The following is a 19,677-nucleotide window of genomic DNA, read 5'->3' as shown; positions in this document are numbered from 1 at the left end:
AAAAAAAAAAAAAAAAAAAAAAAAAAAAAAAAAAAAACTTATTTTCATGCTCACTTCTTTTTTTTTTTTTTTTTTTTTTTTTCCCTTTTTGTCTTTTTCGTGTCCGGCAACGGATCGCAACCCTCAGTGTTGCGCCCGTACTTGACCGGGACCGGCAACGGGATCGCAACCCTCGGTGTTGCCCCCGCGCCTCGCTCTGCCAGTGAGCGGGAACCGGTCCGTATGTGGGATCCGAACCCTCGGCGGGAGCGCAGCCGCGCTTCCCAAGCGGTGCACTAGCGCAGTGCGCCACCGGGCCGGCCCGAAAATAAGTTTTTATTTTCAGTTATTACCCACCAGTAAGAGAAAGTTATGTTCACAGTTTTACCTCTTAACACAAAGTGAACTAGGAGGCAGATTTACATCCATCTGATACAACTAATGGACCAACTTTTTTTTTTTTTTTCCCTTTTTGTCTTTTTCGTGTCCGGCAACGGATCGCAACCCTCAGTGTTGCGCCCGTACTGGACCGGGACCGGCAACGGGATCGCAACCCTCGGTGTCGCGCCCGCACCTCGCTCAGCCAGTGAGCGGCTGGTCTGTATGTGGGATCCGAACCCTCAGCGGGAGCGCCGCCGTGCTCCCAAGCGGCTCACTGTAGCAGTGCGCCACTGGGCCGGCCCCTGGACCAACTTTTTAAGTTCAGGCTATCTTGAAAGCTTACAGCAAACATACCAGATATTGCTGTATTTTCTTTAGAGACAGCAGTGGCTGACAGTGAGTAGAACTTGTGAAGTGTTTTTAATAGCAGGTGTTTTGTATAAAATGTTGCTGGGAACCAAGAGGTTTATAAACATTTTACACATCCAGGAATGAGATACTTAAAAGTCTAAACATGCTGATTTAGGAGTGCATATGTTGCAGTCTCAAGGTGGGTCAGTAGTCCATTTGGACTAAATTATTACTTGCCTCTGGGTAGCAGGTATGTTTGTAAATATAAAATTATATTAGACATTAGCACCAGTGCAGAACATGCTCAGCATCATAAGATCCAAAACACAAATGTAAGTTTATCCATCATTAAAAAACAATTACCTAGTTCATGGAGGGTTTTGAATGCCCAACTATAGTATTTGAATTTTATTCTGAATGCAGAGGAGAACTACTAAAGATTTTTGAGTTATTTGCTACTTATGGAACATGACTGATGTTAATGCTGCTTTTTAAGTTTGAAATATCTACCATATAACTCTTATTTCCCATTTTGTAAATAGAAATCCAGTAACAATGTTAGAATAAGCACGATTAATAATCCTAGTGAAGAGATAAGTTATGAGAACACTCAGATCTCCAGAGCAATCTGGGCAGCTCTCCAAACGCAAACCTCCAACTCTGCTAAGAACTTCATCACCAAAATGGCCAAGGAGGAGACCGCACAGGCCCTGGCTGCAGGAGCTGACATCGGGGAGTTCTCCGTTGGGGTAAGCCTCCACATGTTTTATGAGGCTGCCTTGTTCTGTCATTTCCATAGAAGTTCACTCCCTTGGGCTGATGTGTCCTGTTCATGATCAGGATTTGTGACTCTCTGGTTTTGGGGTTTTTTTTGTTTTTTTTGTTTTTTTTAATTTGGAAGAATTTTAAACTTGCATAGGCTTAAAGATGTGCCTGATATATGTTTATGTTTTTAGTACAAAGCCATTTGTTTTGTATAGTTTTTTAAGGGCAGACAATATTTGATTTATTTATAGAGCAAAAAACTAAGATTTGAGCCACTTACAAGTTAGAGGCTTATGGGTTCTTGATGTGTTTCCAATATAAGTCCAGGCTTATTCATTTATATAATATGTTACTTACTTTTTGGCAGTGTTTTGTAAGTTTTAAAATGATGAATATACTTGAAGTTTCAGTTAGAGAAAAAGGCTTTCACTTGAAATTAGCAAGATTTAAAAATGCAGAATAAAGACAGCAGGAAGAACAGTCTGCCAATTGAACAAATCACATGAAAGAATAGGAAAAAAAAAGCAGATACTTAATAAGTGGTGGGAGAAGATGGGAGGAGAATAGAGAATTGAGACGTCATAATGTTAGTTATAAAAATTAATACTTTCCACTAAAAGAACATTTTATGGTTTATTCATTATGATTATTCATTTATATGATTTGCTTAATAACAATATTTTTCCTTAATAACGGTTACTTTCCTAGGGCATGGATTTCAGTCTTTTTAAAGAGGTCTTTGAGTCTTCCAAAATGGATTTCATTTTGTCTCATGCCGTGTACTGCAGGGATGTTCTGAAGCTGAAGAAGGGACAGAGGGCAGTGATCAGCAATGGAAGGGTGAGGATTTGTCAAGCTGAGAGAAGCTTGACTTCAAATTAGACCCGTGAACAGTCTTTGCAGCATTCCCCTCTGAAACTAGTAAACTCTTCAAACAGAACCACTCTTTTCTCAAAGGTGATTAGGGCGCATGAAGTGTCGATGACATTTCTGCCCCCTTATTCCAAGGAAGTATGCTTTTTGACATGAGTGTCCCTGTGTGGAGCCTTCCTGCTGTTTATTTGTATCCTGCCATTGTGAGAGGTTGTGAGAGTATAGTGGCTCTCAGAAAATAAATCATATGGCCTTTGACACAGAAAGTAGCCTTTGTTATTTATATTCAGTGAGAATGAAAACTACATTGCTGTTTTATTGTAATTCCATGTTTGCTTCTCTAAAATACTGTGAAGTGTACAAGTCTACACTCTATGTACCTGAGGAATTGATAAGTAAACAAGTAACTATGAGTTGATTCAAGCTTTACTTTTTGATTTTTTCATTAACTGTATGTGGACATGTCCCTGTACAGGTCTTTAAGGTGGTTTGGTGTCTAAGATACACTGAGGACAATAAAGGGCTCCTTAACGCTTGCCAGTTGCAGACTGCTCACCAGCCCTGACTGCCTGCTCTTCTTTTCTTCACAGATCATTGGGCCACTGGAGGATAGTGAGCTCTTTAATCAAGATGATTTCCACCTCCTAGAAAATATCGTCTTAAAAACTTCAGGGCAGAAAATCAAATCTCATATTCAACAGCTTCGGGTAGAAGAAGATGTGTAAGTTTTGCCATAGAAGAAATTAATTAGTTTATGCCATACAGGTTATATTATTTGGACTTTCCTCATTGGTCAAAGTTAGCATTATATCTTGTCACATATGCTACCTAATCCAAGGTATATTGGTTATTGTTGGTTTTTTAATTTAATTCTTTCAGTGTTGTTATTAGCTACTGTATTTTCCATATGTTATTTCTCTTAATGGAATAAAATAAATTACTTGCATGGACCAGTTACCTCCTGTGTAACTGGAGCACATAGTCATATGTTCCTAGTTTCTGCATTAAATATCAAATGAATGTGTAGATGGAGAATATATTCCTATGTTTATTTTTTTGAGGAACCACTATGTCTTATCTGTGTTCAGTATTAGGACTGTTGGTATATAATAACTGGAAAACCTTCAGTTACAGAGGTGCTAAAATTTCACTAACCACATCTTTCAGGGCAAGTGACTTGGTAATGAAGGTGGATGCTCTCCTGTCTGCTCAACCAAAAGGAGATACAAGAATTGAGTACCAGTTTTTTGAAGATAGACACAGGTATACAATTAATGTTGGATTTGTGCATATTCTTTTTCTTTTTCTTTTTTTTTTTTTTTGGCGGCTGGCCAGTGTGGGGATCTGAACCCTTGACCTTGGTGTTATCAGCACCACACTCTAATCAGGTGAGCTAACCAGCCAGCCCTGTGCATATTCCTGGACATTAAACTCTTAAGTTTGCCTTTTCTCAGCTCATTTATTTTTCCATATAAGGTTTTTGTACAAGTCCCTAGGGGAATGGAAAATTTGTTCGATGTGCAGTTTTCATGTATGTAGTGTATTCATATAAAAAATACATATACAGATCTCAGTTTAATGATAATTGGCATTTATTTTTAAATAAATCTGAAATAATTCTGAGTGCATCCTTTTAGTAGAAAACAGAACATTTAATGAATAGACTAATTGTAAAAGTGTTTCATTTTCAATAAAACAAAAATATCTTTAGTATTATTTTGTTCTTCAGTTTATTATTTTTGATGTTTCAAACCTAGAAATAGTTGAAAGACTATTACAAGGAACACCCAAACATCTCTAACCCAGATTTACCAATTGTTAGCACAGCACATTTGCTTTTTTTTCTGTCATCTCTGTGTGTGTATTTTTTGTTTAGTGTTATTTTTTCTTTGTGTTTATTTATATGTACACACACACACATTTTTTTCTGCACCATTTGAAAGTATGTTGCAGACATCATGGCACTCACATTTTTTTCTGCACCATTTGAAAGTATGTTGCAGACATCATGACATAACATGCCTAAAGTCTTTGGCATACATCTCCTGAGTACTAGGACTTTCTGTACAGTACTGTTAGTATACCTCAGAAATTTAACCTTGATATAATAATATTAATACACAGTCCCAATTCATATTTCTCCAGTGTCCAGTATGACCTTTTATAACTATTTTTTGTGTTTGTTCTGTTCACATGTTGTGGTTTGTTGTGTCTCTTTGGTCCTCTAGAAGAGTTCCATTTATTTATTTATTAATCTTTTATGATACTGACATTTTTTATTTATTTTTATTTTTATTTTTATTTTTTTTCCTTTTTGTCTTTTTTCGTGTCCGGCAACGGATCGCAACCCTCAGTGTCGCGCCCGTACTGGACCAGGACCGGCAACGGGATCGCAACCCTCGGTGTCGCGCCCGCACCTTGCTCAGCCAGTGAGCGGGAACCAGTCTGTATGTGGGATCCGAACCCTCGGCGGGAGCGCCGCCGCGCTTCCAAGCAGCGCACTGTAGCAGTGCGCCACTGGGCCGGCCCGATACTGACATTTTTTAAAAGTTCAGGCCAGTTGTTTTAGGGAAGGAATGTTTCACAGCCTGGGTTTTTTCCTCATGGTTAGACTTAGATTAAATTGTTCTTAGGGCAAACCTTATATAGTTAATGTATCTAGCCCTTGCCTTGCCTAGCAAGTGTATACCTTGCTCGTGCCTTAGAATTACAGGGAAGCTTTAAATTCAGATGCCTGTGTCCTACTACTCTGTGATTCTGACCTGATTAGTCCGGGGTGGATTGGACTTCGGTTTAGTGGACCTGCGCTTTCTCACAGCCAGTCTTTGGTGCAGATCAGATTTGCATGGTCAGACTGTCTGATGGTTGTTGGTTGGAATGGAGACCTCCTCTGTTGCACTTGCTGTGTCTCCTAATTTCTTATGTCACCAGTGGCTGGAGACTTCTGTGGATGCTGGCTGACCCTTGTTGGATTTTGCCATCAGCACCCAGGTTGCACCCATCGTCTCAATACTCTCAGTTCTTTCAGGAAGTAATTCGTTAGTTACTAGTGAAGGAAACATTTTCTAGTTGATCTGCCATGTCATTTCCTTACAGCTAGCATAGTAAGTCCTGAGCAAAGACCTCTTCCCTTTTTAGAACGTCATTTTCTCCACGAGTCTCCATGAGTTTTACATTAATTGCAAATAAATACAAATTTATGTTTTATATTTTCCCTAATTACAAATTTCACTATGGTACAAATTATAGAGAAATTGTTCTCATCGGAGTTGTGTTAATTAAATGAATGTTTGTTATATTAAAATTAGAAGTTTTGGGCCAGCCCGGTGGCGCACTCTGTAGAGTGTGGCGCTTGGGAGTGTGGCGGCGCTCCCGCTGAGGGTTCGGATCCCATATAGAGACCGGTCCGCTCACTGGTTGAGCGCGGTGCGGGCGCGACACCAAGGGTTGCGATCCCGTTGCCGGTCGCGGTACGGGCGCGACACCGAGGGTTGCGATCCCGTTACCGGTCACGAAAAAAGACAAAAAGGAAAAAAATAAAAATAAAAAAATAAAATAAAATTAGAAGTTTCTCATTTATGCTAGAAATTAAAAGGTCTGAACTCTCAGTTATATACACCCTTGCACTTAGGTGTGGTCCATGGATCAGCAGCAGGGCATCATCTGGCAGCTTGTTGGAAATGTAGTCTTTGGCCCCACACTGCAACTATTGGATCAGCAGCTGAATTTTAACAGTCCCCAGGTGATTCCTGTGTACATTGACATTGGTGAAGCACCATATTCTTTGATATTTGAGCTGCTCACCCTAAGCAAATATGTATGATCTCCAAATCTTGTTCCTGTCTCTGTCTCTTTTGGCTTTATTCTGATCTTTTATCTGACCAATACAGCAAGTATATTTAAACATGATATTGTTAGTTTACATTGCTCCCATTTTCTACACCAGTATTCCTCTTTTCTTGGTTTTTGTCTTGCCCCCAGTTTTTTTTTTTTTATAGAGATGTGAGGGCAATTGAAGGACCTCACAGGGTCAATTTCTGGGTATGCCTGTTGTGGATCACCAAGAACACCATGCTGGCTCAGAACATGCACATTGTTGTACGAAACTCTGCCCCAAAACTAGCTGGGGCAGGCCTGATCAGATGCTACACGCTGGTAGAGTCCTGTTTGAGACTTCTCTTCTTGTTCTCTTTGTGAGAGTTTATATAATTCTCTTCTATCATGAGCTTTTCCTTCTAGAATTCTAGAGTAGCACAGTGGTACAAACTATATTAGGGCAGTGGCTCTCCAGTTTTGGCTTTTACTTAGAGAGCTTGTTGAAATGCATATTGCTGGACCTGCCCCCAGAGTTTTTGATTGGGTAAGTCTCGGTTGGGGCCTGACAGTTTGCTTTTTTAACAAGTGCCCAGGTGAAGCTGATGTTGCTCTTCTGGAGCCGCACCTTGAGAACAGCTGCATTAGAGTCAAAAAGTTTTGTTGCATTGGAGTAATCATTGACAGCTGGTTGGATCTGAAATTGCTATTATCAGAGATTGAAAGCATTGCTGTAACACAGTCACAAAGCTATTCCCTATGCCAGTGGTTATTTCTAAAGCAGTTAAGATTTGAAATAACCTTCATTGGCATCTAAACTATAGTTACTCAGTTTTATTAGTTAAGTTCTGTTTTGTGTTGTACTTTTGTTTTCATCCCACTGGATAAATGTTCTTGCATAGAAGAGTAGTGGTTAGTTAGCATCAGAACCACATTAAAAGATTGTTCAAGGGCTGGCCCGGTGGCGCACTGGATAGTGCGCCGCTTGGGAAGTGCGGTGGCGCTCCCGCCCGAGGGTTCGGATCCCACATACAGACTGGTTCCCGCTCACTGGCTGAGCGAGGCGCGGGAGCAACACCGAGGGTTGCGATCCCGTTGCCGGTCCCCGGTCCGGTACGGGGGCAACACTGAGGGTTGCGATCCGTTGCCGGACACGGAAAAAGACAAAAGACAAAAAAAAAAAAAAAAGATTGTTCAAGGCGAACAAAGCATTGATTTAAGAAATTAATGATTTTGGAAAATTGGGTGATGTTTTAAACACTTTCAAGTTGATTCCTTTTTAAAGCACATCAGAGGTACAAATTGAAGCATAGCAGCTGTCACTGTTTGCTTATTAAGAACAGACAAAATATATAACTTAATGCTGACAAGATGTGGTGAAATTCATTTCTTGGCCTTGTAAATTGGTTTAGTTCTTTAGGAAATGTGGTTGACAATACCTATTAACCTATTAATAAATACAGAAATATTTGTATTCTTTGACTGCATAATCTTGTGTCTAACAGTTCTTTGACTCTAAAGAAATTTCCAAATATGGAGAAAGCTGGGCGTACAAATTGTTTACAGGTTGAAAGCCATCTAAAATGTTCAGCAATAAAGAATAGCTTAAGTAGCAGATTTACTTGGCAAATAAAATGTTATTTCTTAGAATGCTTGATGTGTAAGAACTTGTGGAAATCTTTATGCTAAAGTGGTGGGGGACAGAAGAAAATTGTTTTAAAATTGCTAACATTCTACAGTTCTAGCTAATTTTATATAGACATTTAAAAAGGATGATATAGAAACACAGCAAAGTGATTGGGCCGGGATAGTTGGGATAGTGAGATTATGTGATTATATTTTTCCTTTTTCTCTGTTTTGCAGGTTTTCTGGAATGTTCTTCTGTCCATTTTATTATTTTTAAAAGATTGATTTATTTCTTCTCATACTCTTCTTGCCAAGAAATAAAAAATTGGCATAATGGGGCTGGTCCGGTGGCGCACTGCTACAGTGTGCCGCTTGGGAGCGCGGTGGTGCTCCCACCGAGGGTTCGGATCCCACATACAGACCAGCCGCTCACTGGCTGAGCAAGGTGCGGGCACAACACCGAGGGTTGCGATCCCGTTGCCGGTCCCGGTCCGGTACGGGCGCGACACTGAGGGTTGCGATCCGTTGCCGGTCACGATAAAAAGACAAAAAGGAAAAAAAAAATTGGCATAATGTTTAGTAACTGTCAGAAGCTAACCTTAGTAGCTTTTAGCAGTTTGGGGCTAAATATAATTTCAAGCTGGTTTTCCTCTATTCACGCAAATCTTTCAATTCATTTTGAGTGAGCCTGCATTATTAAGGTTTTGCAGACTTTGGGGTAGACATAATCACATAGTTCGTCACCATTGTAGTTTAGTTGTTCTAGATCTAAAGTTTTTTGAAATATTAAGAGGGCTGATAGGTTATGTTGGACCCCCAAAAACCACAATTAACTTTGTTTCTTGTTTCTTCCATGTTAATGCTTTATCCTTTTGATCTTGTAGTGCAATTAAACTGAGGCCAAAGGAAGGGGAGACGTACTTTGATGTCGTTGCTGTTGTTGACCCTGTCACCAGAGAGGCACAGAGACTTGCCCCGTTGCTCTTGGTAGGAACAACTGGGCAGGTTCACATCATCTTTATCTTTAGTCACTGGCCCTGTGAATCTCTGAGAGCTTTGTTTTCCCTTAGTCATCTTCATGGGGCATAGGAAAATGCCATGGGGAGTCCTGGGCAGAGGACTCTTCCTAAAGATTGATAATGCCTGAAACAACTTTATAGCCTTAGAAAGTTGGTACACGTTTGCTTAACTACCTCGTGTAATTAAAAAAATGATTAATATTTAGTTATACTTTTTAAGGTAATATTTTTATTGAAGTGTAATCACCTAACCTTTTTTGTGGCTATTTGTATCTATGTTTTTTTATACTTTGGTATGTGAGCTACAGTGATGAGCATTTACATTTTCCCTGTGTGGATGGATGTCCATCTATCTGTTGCTTCCCCACAACTGTATGTTAAACTTTCTTTATATGAAGAGCAGCGATCTGCATTAGCACTTCCCTTTTTTTGGCAAAGTCATATGTATGTGTGATTTAGATTTTGCACGAGAGTTGTGATTTCCAGAAATTTCTCTAGTGCAGACTTTATTGGCAGTTATTATCTTTATATCTTTTCTTAAGATTTTAAGAAATGGTCTCTCTCTTAACTCAGTGTCAAGTAATACATTTCTGAAGAGAAAATTTAAATATTTTGTCATCTGGTTTGCTCTTTTAGGTTTTGACTCAGCTAATAAACATGAATCTAAGAGTATTTATGAACTGTCAATCTAAACTTTCCGACATGCCTTTAAAAAGGTAAGACATGCTATTTCAGAATCAATTGAGAAAACGGTACCAAATCTGCAAGCTGATATTGAATGTTAAAGGATCAAATAGGATGGGGCCGGCCTGTGGCTCACTCAGGAGAGAGTGGTGCTGATAACACCAAGGCCACGGGTTCGGATCCCATATAGGAATTGCCGGTTAGCTCACTGGGTGAGCATGGTGCTGACAACACCAAGTCAAGGGTTAAGATCCCCTTACCAGTCATCTTTAAAAAAAAAAAAAGGATCAAATAGGTTTATAAGTGGACACCATGTTTGAAAAGGTTGCGGCTGGCTGTATAGGGACCTGAACCCTTGACCTCAGTGTTACAACACTGTACTTTAACCAGTGGAAAAGTCATTTACTAAATGTTCAGTTGTTCCCAATTTTTGCACTAATCAGAAGTTCTAAGAACGTAGTATGGGCATGGGGGCATTTAGGCGGCATTTGTCCAGGTGACTTGCACTTGTGCTTTTCATCTTAAAAGGAGAGCAGTCATTTCATTTCAAGTTGGAATATACATGTTAGAGGAAGCTTGCTTAGGCTCATTTGTATGTATCTTGAAAAAGGGGACAGGCTTAGTTATTTACTGTCATGAGCTTTGGAATGGTCATTTAATGAAAAAGTAATATAAAATGCAGTTAATAATAATAGTATAGCACATGTTATGGCTATGGGAAATTCTTATCTTGCAAATGTGCTATGTTCTATAGGTTGGATTCCAACTGTATTGAAATAGCGTTTACAAATGACCAAAGGGTTCCCAGCTTCCACTGTTGTCCTTGTATTGGAGAAATGTTTAAATTATTACATATATTGTTTTTAGGGCTACCCTGAGAATTCAGTCACCATTTAGGATTTGGTTTTTAAGAGAAAAATGAATTCTCCTTGAAGGAAGGAAAGTGGTCAGGAAATGCTTGCGACTTCGACAGCAGCCACCTATATGAAGGAATGGCCTCCCCCTCAGTCCTGTCCCCCTTTCCCTTCTCTTACATCTGTGGCAACCACTGGAGACATCATTAGGTCAAAAGATAGTTTTGGAAATACTTTTCCCAGTCTGGAAAGATCCCGCTCCAAATCTAGTTTGTTTTAAGCCAGTTGTTTCCCATATGGATGCTTAAGCTCAAGGACTGTGGTTGCAAAGAAGAAAGTTTAACACTTCTCTTTTCAATTTCAGCTTTTACCGTTATGTCTTAGAACCAGAGATTTCTTTCACTTCAGACAATAGCTTTGCTAAGGGTCCAATAGCCAAATTTTTGGATATGCCACAGTCTCCACTGTTCACTCTGAATTTGAACACACCTGAGAGTTGGATGGTAGAATCTGTCAGAACGCCATATGATCTTGACAATATTTATTTAGAAGAGGTAAGAATATCATTGCTTCTAAATATCTAATCATTTATGAAACCTATTTATGATGTACTGGTGGTAGACTCTGACTGAACAGATTGGATCACAGTCTAGGTGGGCCTCTAAGCCATCGGTTTCCAGTTATAATATATTCTTTTTTTTTTTTTTCCTTTTTGTCTTTTTTCGTGACCGGCAACGGATCGCAACCCTCGGTGTTGCGCTCGCACCTCACTCAGCCAGTGAGCAGCTGGTCTGTATGTGGGATCCAAACCCTCGGCGGGAGTGCCTCCGCGCTCCCAAGCGGCGTACTGTAGCAGTGCGCCACCGGGCCGGCCCATAATGTATTCTTTTAAATAACAGATTTATTCAGATGTTGCTTATATACCATAAAATTAATCCTTTTAAAGTGTACAACAGTTCAGAGTTTTAGTATATTCACAGAGTTGTGCAGCCATCACTGCTGTCTAATTGTAGAATGTTTTCATCTCCCCCAGAAAAGCTCCATACCCATTAGCAGTCACTCCCCATTCTCCCCAGTCCTTGGCAATACTAATCTCCTTTCTATCTCTATGGATTACCTATTCTGACATTTTGTCAGAATAGAATCATGCAATATGTGGTCTTTTGTGACTGGCTTCTTTCATTTGACAAATTGTTTTAAAGATTCATCTATGTTGCAACATGTGTCAGTACTTTATTCTCTTTTATTGCCAGATTATATTTCATTGTGTGGATATACCACATTTTATTTATCCATTCATGAGTGGACATTTGGAATGTTTCTGGTTTTTAGCTATAATAATGCTGCTATGAGCACTGCGTACAAGTTTTCGTATTGATCCATGAATGTGGGATGTCTTTCCATGAATGTGGGATGTCTTTCCATTTATTTAGGTCTTAATTTCTTTAACACAACAATGTGTAGAGTCTTATCCTTTCGTCTATATTTTTAGAATGACCTTTTTATTGTTTTTTTCTCCTTTCTCCTTCCAATGAAGTTTTTATTTTGTATACAGTCATTCACTACTGCCACAGTCAAGATACAGAACATTTCTGTCACCCCAAAAGTTCTTCTGTACCCCTTTCCCTGTCCCTGGCCTCAAGCAACAACTGCTTTGCTGTCTGTCACTATAGTTTTGCCCTTTGGGGGAGGGGAGGGCTGCCGGCCGATCTGGGGATCCTAACCCTTGACCTTGGCTGAGCTAACAACCATCAGCCCTTTTTTACCTTTTCTTGAATTTTTAAAAATATGGGCCGGCCCGGTGGCGCACCGCTACAGTGCACCACTTGGGAAGTGCGGCAGCGCTCCCGCCGAGGGTTCGGATCCCACATACAGACCGGTTCCCGCTCACTGGCTGAGCGAGGTGCGGGGGCAGCGCCGAGGGTTGCGATCCCGTTGCCAGTCCCGGTCCGGTACGGGCACGACACTGAGGGTTGCGATCCGTTGCCGGTCACGAAAAAAGACAAAAAGGAAAAAAAAAAATTAAAAAAAAAAAAATATATGATCATACAGTATATAAGTCCCTTTTATCTGCTTCCTTCACTTTTCAAACTGCATTTCAAATTTATCCATGTTGTTGCTGAATAGTCTTCAAGTGATTTAATTTTGATATTGTTAAAAAAAAAAAAATATATGATCATACAGTATATAAGTCCCTTTTATCTGCTTCCTTCACTTTTCAAAATGCATTTCAAATTTATCCATGTTGTTGCTGAATAGTCTTCAAGTGATTTAATTTTGATATTGCAGGTGGACAGCATAGTGGCTGCTGAGTATGAGCTGGAGTACCTGTTACTAGAAGGTCATTGCTATGACATCACCACTGGCCAACCCCCACGAGGACTGCAGTTTACATTGGGAACTTCAGCCAACCCAGTCATCGTGGATACCATTGTTATGGCCAATCTGGTAAATAGTACATCAGATGGTAATACTGTAGTCATGCTAATTTGAGCACTACAATTTATGATGGAGGAATTAGCATTCTCATCCATAGAGTGAGTTTAAAATTCATAATTATCTGAATTTGATCAATAGAAAAGTCATTAGTGCAGTTAAATTTGTAGACTAGAAAGACATGTCAGTTTAAAAGAAAAAAACATGCTGGAATACTGTGCTGTAGCTGAATTGACCCTTTAAAAAAGATTGCTCATGAGCTGGTTGCCTTTGCCCTTTCTTTGGGGGTTTGCAGGTGATTTACACATCACACTTTGATTCTTCACTGAAGCACAGCTGAAGAACAGACTTGGCCTGACTGGCCTGTATTCTGCTAGTTTCTAATGTGTCATTGTCTTTTGTTTTTTTAAAAGTTGCACTGATTTGTTAACTATCTTATTTAAATTACAGATGATGATATTTCAGAAAAAGAAGTGACTGATCTCAGAAGCAGCATTTTGATGTTTTGAAGATAACTAAAAGTTGGCTTTTCTTCTTGTCCTAGGGCTACTTTCAGCTAAAAGCCAACCCAGGAGCTTGGATTCTCAGACTTAGGAAGGGACGTTCTGAAGATATTTATAGAATCTACAGGTAGGATTAAGTAATACAGGTGAATTTTTCCAGAAGACTTTGAAATGAGAATCAGCTCTAATTGAATACTACCCTGGCAATTGTCCACACTACATTTAATTTACAGTAGTATGTATGATAAAACAATGCTTTTTCAGGAAATTAAATATGGAGGGATTGTTAAGGTAGAATTAGATAATAACAGGTGTAAATACTAATGAGTATACTTAGGTTTTATTCTTAATGATTCCTTTGTGCTAACCATATTCCAGCATGAAATCACTCTATCACTGTGATGTAGACCCTATGCAAATTCGAAATTTAGTCATTTGAAGAAAAGAGAAAAGAAATAAAGGAACAGTCAAACTTTTCTCCTCTGAGAGTATATATTTTGACCCTGAGTGTTTTGCAAATACACAGTACATATAAGCTTTGGCCATGGAGTCCTGCAGTTAACAGTGGTCTTCCTTGGTCTGTGGTGGTATAAAAGTACTCCTAGAACATTCCATAAGTAGTCAGCTTTTTGCCTTAAGGTTTATTACATGTATTTATTAGTTTAAAAGAATTATACTGCCTTTTAACAAGTTTGGTCTAAATTCTGCTTAACACAATTTAAATTAGTTTTAAGCTGTGTGAGAAGACTCCACGTCTATTTAGGGAATGATTTCCATTAGAATTTATCTGAAAACATTCTTTTTTGTTTCCTTGCCTTAGCTTCATAGTATCTTACCTGATATATGTGAAAGCAGTGTGGATTACTGCATATTTCTTACCCAGGAAATAGAGGAATTTTGTATTACACTAACATTGTAAATAGTAGAAGGTTTTTCTCCAAATAACATTTTCTCCAGATATGGTTTCATAGAGTTTTAGTTGTACTTCCAAACTCCGTCCCTTCTGTGTACCCTTGCCAGTCTCCCCCTTCCCTAGGAGTGTGGGGTCCCTTCTCTTCTTAGCTGTCTAGGGCTTCTGTCTTCCTGTGCTTCCCAGGTAGGTATTCCCAGTCTCAGGAGTTTTTCATACTTTCAGTTTCTCCCATCAGAATCTTACTTTTGCCTGAGAACCCTGCTCTCTGCTGGATGATGGGAAATGCAGTGAATTCATATTATCATGACTTTCTGCACCTTGAGATTTGATGACTGGAAGTTTTAGGCTTTATAATTGGTTAGTAGAGAAACATTATTTTTAATTTTTCTTCCTCTGCCCACGAATAGGCTTGTTATAGTTCTTTTATAAAACACTTCTAATTAGAGAGTGAAGTGATGAGGTTCCTGGGAGGGTGCAGGCCCATCTCCTTTCACTCCTTTGTTGAAGGCGCTGCGCTTGGCTCAGACTGTGTGAACACAAATGAATGGTTAGTGCTCCTCGTGTGTTTGCCTCCCCTAGGAGCCTCTCACTCTAGGACAGGTAATTTGCAGGAGGACTCATGAAGGAAGTTTGGGCAAGCACTTTATATAAAGATAGAGATTTGGACAAGTGATTCTGTGCAGCTTGAAGGGGCTTCTTTCAGGTTGTAAGAAAATGATTTGTTCTGAAAACTCCTTTATGATAAAGAGGATGGACAAAGATGGCAGACTGTTTTTTTAACTGCATTTTGAGATTTGTGATAGTAATATTTATCTTGCTTTTTTCTCTAAGCCATGACGGTACTGATTCTCCTCCTGATGCTGATGAGGTTGTTGTCATCCTCAACAACTTCAAAAGCAGAATCATTAAAGTGAAGGTGAGTTTGGTGTACTAAGGCAGCCACTCTTTATAGTTGGTAAAGGGAGCAGCATGCTGTTATTTGGTAGCTATCGTGTAAAAATATGTATCTTGACACCAGCCCCAGACTCCCTTTGGAATTTACTGTGCAGTTTAGGAATGCTGTTTTAAGGAAAATGTCTTTGTAAATGTTGGTTTGTTGTTTTCTTCACCTGAGAGATTGCACCTTCTGTTAAATGTTCTCATAGATACTGTGTTGCTTATGTAGCCACAATTCATAAAATTATTGATGATTTTATTCCGAGTATTGGGGGAAGTGCCAATAAAATCTCATTAACAACAATAAAATGGTAGTTCTACTTAATTTCTTCTCACTTCCACTTTCTGTTGTCAGAATTTTGAAGTTCTTAGAGCCTTAAATTCAAGTAAAATGTATTATAGGTAGATAATCATCTCACACACACTGAAGTCTAACATAAGCCATGCATGGTTGAGCAGAAAAACAGTCAGCGTGCTGAAGGGAAGATTCCACCCGAGCTTGTACTAGCAAATCCTGAAGAAAGGCCTTGACATGAAACTCCTCCTTCGTGACAGTTAAAGTTCATGTGGGCCATCCTCTTTCTCTAGAACTAGCTGTCAGCTTGGTGACTTGTGCTTCTGGTTTTACTCAGATGTTATTTCCTACATCATTGAATTTGAGGTTCTTTGCTCATTTTACAGGCTGAAAATGGTTACTGTTTAATTATAAGAGGTTGCTGCCTCATTTTAATATGAGTTAGAAAATGAAATATCCTGATGAAGATACTTCTATTAGCTACTTCTAGACTGTGGGAGGGGTGGTGCCTGCTTGTGGGAGAATCGATGGATAATTCCCTGTTGTTGACAGTACTCACAGTGTACATCCAGTGAAAGTCATATTTAAGCCTATTAGTCTTACTAGGAGGACTAAGATTTATTACATGTAATTGCAGGTTCAGAAGAAGGCAGACATGGTGAACGAGGACTTACTGAGTGATGAAGCAAATGAGAATGAATCTGGATTTTGGGACTCCTTCAAATGGTAAATTGGCATTATAAAAAAGTTATGTTTTAAGGAAAAACTGAGATATAAGTGCCATTCATTCCGCCTGCGGAGTATAGTGATTCTGTCTGGGTATTTCACCTTCTGCTTCATGCAGCCCAATCCTGTACTTATATTTGAAGTAGATGAGTGTTTTGTGCTTGATAACTAAAATAGGTTAATGTCTCCTCATGGTGAAGTTACTTCTGTTTCATACTTCCTCACTCTCATTGGGTTGTGCTTGCTCTTTGGAGAGTTGACTGAGTATTGCTTAGTTTACTTCCCATTGTACAAATTGCATTTTGTGGAACAGCCTGTGTTCAGGCTCTTCCGAAAGCAACAGGCTGTCTTGGAATGAGTGTCCTTCTTGTTATCCTGTGGGGTGGCTTTACCGGCCTTGTGCTCTCTCTCAGTGTACAAGGGTACTCTGGCCTGCTCCCCCTCTGGACAAGGAATGGGAATGGGAAAGCACCATTTCTTTCCTCTCTCCTAAAGGCTGTGTATCTGTATCTGCATCTCAAGTTGTCTTTATTTTATTTATTTTTTTTACCTTATAGGGGCTTTACAGGACAGAAGACTGAGGACGTAAAACAAGATAAAGATGACATAATTAATATTTTCTCTGTTGCATCTGGTCATCTCTATGAAAGATTTCTTCGGTTAGTCTTTATTATTTTGATGTATGTGAATGGGTTTTTCACAGTATTCTTATTTAGAGAGAAAATGTTTTGTGGGATTCTGCTCATTGTGCTTCTGTGTATTTGAAGCACTCTGAGGATTGTGAATAGGTTGCTGTATAGGATTGTTTTTGTTTTGATCCAGCCAACTCCATGAAGTTGAGCTATGTAATGAATGCCTCTATGTGGTTATTAGTGTCACTGTACACGTATTATAGACAGTTGTTGCCACCAAGCATCACTTAAACCAGAAATCAGGAGATTGATGTAGAAAATAGGAGAACAGGACCGTGGAACACTTCACTGTCTTCTAAAGATTCATAGGATTTAGAGCCAGGAGAGGTCTCAGAACACCTCTGTATTATAAACAAACTGAGACCCAGAGTGTGAAGGGACTGGCCTGAGGTCACACAGCTAGAGCCAGGAGAGGCCACAGGCTTGGTTGCCAGAGGGGAAGGCATTCAGAGTGCCTTGTCACAGTGTCTGCAAGGCTCAGCTCTGAAGACATACCTTGGCCTGAGAGTCATTTTCCTCATTGCCAGGGTTCTTTTTACTTTTAGTTTCTCACTACAAATCTTGTATAGAAAATAATAAAAGCATCATTTTAGTTCTGTTTCACAGAAATAGTTTGACCTAAAATAGTGATGATAGTAACAACTGAATTTTATTAAATTCCTTGACTCAAAATGTGTTTGCAAAGTAGGGAATCCTGAACCTGGACCCATGTGCCTCTCCCTGCCTCTCCTCCCTCGTGGGCTGTGGGAGGCCGTGCACTTACACGGTCTGTCCTCAGTGCTGGTAGTCAGTGACCACAACCTCCATTGTTCATCTGCACCATACTTAATATATCAGTTCATGAAGTAATTTATTTAAAGTGTAACAATTAAAACATTTGCGTCTTTCAGTTAGGTATATTTTTATAGGTGAGAAACAACCCTTTTCTCCTATTCAGTTATAACTTTATAAGTATAAATGCAGTTTTCCATTTTTCATTACTAAGGGTCTTTCTTTGCCTAATTGAGCCATCAGTTATCTCTGCCATGAGGAACGTTTAGCTGTCTCATGATTGACTGTGCTTAATGTTGTTGAGGTTAAAAATCATTGGAAAATTATTATTATTTGTTTTTGTTTGGCAGCATAATGATGCTATCAGTGCTGAAGAATACCAAGACTCCTGTAAAATTCTGGTTCTTGAAGAATTATTTGTCCCCCACATTTAAGGTCTGTTTCACAGAGGAAAAGGAAAACATTCTTATTAAGGAGATATTTACAGTATAATATATATTTTTTGCTACTTTTATCTGTATACTTCAAAAAATTTCCCTTTTATTAGGGTACCCTAATTTAGTTGCATATTTCCGTGTTGATTTTCTTCCAAATTGGTCTATTTCGGGGAAGAGTTATAAAACCGAACACAAAATTGTGACATGTTTGAAGCTTGGTAATATGGGAAGAGAGTCTATATCTTTGTTAGAAGCAATGTATTAATGAAATAATGTTCCCTTGCTCTGAAACATACATCTCACTTTAGAAAGCATAGTGATGGTTTACACTGAGGAGAGTGACTAGTTTTATTATGGAACACTACCAGACGGTGTATGGAAGTGATGCTTCATCTGTGCAAAACAAAAAACATGCTTGGAAAGTTTTCTACTATATTTATATCAGTCAGTATTTGTCATCTAAATTGATTTATTTGCGTCTCTCTCTTTTTTTTCCCTGTGGAATTGACTAAATAACTTTTAATGTATTCAGTAACATCTCTCCTAAATAAGTAATTCACTTCTGATCCCCTGAAGGTACTTGTATTTAGAATCTGAAAGGCTTATTCATTAATGGCAGCAAGTTTGTCCAGAGTTTTGGCTTTGCCCAGTTATTCCCTGAGTTAGACCTATTTTTGAGAAAGACTTATGATCAAGCTCAAAAAATGTTTTATTAAATTCAAGTTTAGAAACATGGACTTAAAGTTCATTTGCTTTAAAAAAAAAAATGAAAACACAGATATAAATCTAAAACCCTTCAGTTAAAGATTTGTCATTTCTTGTGGTGACCAGAAGTCATAAAGAAATGGGGATTTGACAAAGGTTTATATGTATTTTATGTAGCCACAAGTGAGTCAGGGCCAAATTCTTTGTTAGACCACTGATTTGGTAAATGTCTTTTGCTTTTGCCATAAACATGGTGGTTGACTTACATTATGAAGTCAGTTTTCTCAATCAGGATAAATGATTCTTTGTTGTTCCCTGTTTCTAAAAATAGGAGTTTATACCTTACATGGCAAACAAATACAATTTTCAGTATGAGCTTGTTCAGTACAAATGGCCCCGGTGGCTTCATCAACAGACTGAAAAACAACGCATTATCTGGGGTTACAAGATCCTCTTCCTGGATGTACTTTTCCCTCTGGTTGTTGACAAATTCCTGTTTGTGGATGCTGATCAGGTAAGCTCTTAAAGGCCAGGTTTTAACAGTTTGTATGAAAGGCAACAGACTTCTTTTTCCTTTTTAAATGCTATTTTTCCAGTATTGGAAAAGTTCATACTTATTTTACAGTTTTTGGAAGAGAAAGAAAGTTATCACCCAGATGTAATCACTTTGAATTTGCATTTAGTGTATCTCCATTTCATCCTTTTCTATGTCTTTTTAATGTACTTGTGATAACATCATATACATGTGCAGTTTTGTATCTTACTTAATCCATTAAACACAAAAACTAAAAGTTAGAAAATTAAGGTTTAACAGTGCTTGCCATCATCTCCTATAATCTGCCCCCAAGATAGAAGTTAGCATGGGTGAGAGATGAAGCTCAAATGGATGCTTGGCCTTGATTATAGGGAATGCTGCAG

The 19,677-nt window shown here is 38.9% G+C and overlaps 1 protein-coding gene across 2 annotated transcripts in view; it reads left to right on the top strand.

Annotated features, from left to right (window-relative positions):
* The window catches only part of UGGT1 (UDP-glucose glycoprotein glucosyltransferase 1), a 120,978-nt gene that overhangs the window by 76,818 nt on the left and 24,483 nt on the right, over window positions 1–19,677 (top strand). For both annotated transcript variants that reach the window (XM_008579456.1, XM_008579455.1), the window contains exons 23-36: window positions 1,254–1,460; window positions 2,185–2,316; window positions 2,940–3,070; window positions 3,517–3,612; window positions 8,673–8,775; window positions 9,444–9,523; window positions 10,710–10,899; window positions 12,635–12,793; window positions 13,326–13,411; window positions 15,029–15,113; window positions 16,066–16,154; window positions 16,712–16,813; window positions 17,968–18,052; window positions 19,091–19,273. In XM_008579456.1, the coding sequence (XP_008577678.1) occupies window positions 1,254–1,460; window positions 2,185–2,316; window positions 2,940–3,070; window positions 3,517–3,612; window positions 8,673–8,775; window positions 9,444–9,523; window positions 10,710–10,899; window positions 12,635–12,793; window positions 13,326–13,411; window positions 15,029–15,113; window positions 16,066–16,154; window positions 16,712–16,813; window positions 17,968–18,052; window positions 19,091–19,273 (1,728 nt within the window). The remainder of the gene's footprint in view (window positions 1–1,253; window positions 1,461–2,184; window positions 2,317–2,939; window positions 3,071–3,516; window positions 3,613–8,672; window positions 8,776–9,443; window positions 9,524–10,709; window positions 10,900–12,634; window positions 12,794–13,325; window positions 13,412–15,028; window positions 15,114–16,065; window positions 16,155–16,711; window positions 16,814–17,967; window positions 18,053–19,090; window positions 19,274–19,677) is intronic.

This window comes from Galeopterus variegatus, unplaced genomic scaffold, assembly GCF_000696425.1.
Source record: "Galeopterus variegatus unplaced genomic scaffold, G_variegatus-3.0.2 Scaffold1889, whole genome shotgun sequence".
In the NCBI taxonomy this organism is placed as follows: domain Eukaryota; kingdom Metazoa; phylum Chordata; class Mammalia; order Dermoptera; family Cynocephalidae; genus Galeopterus; species Galeopterus variegatus.
The sequence above is the reverse complement of the archived record's forward strand: the minus strand, read 5'-3'. Positions and strand labels throughout refer to the sequence as shown.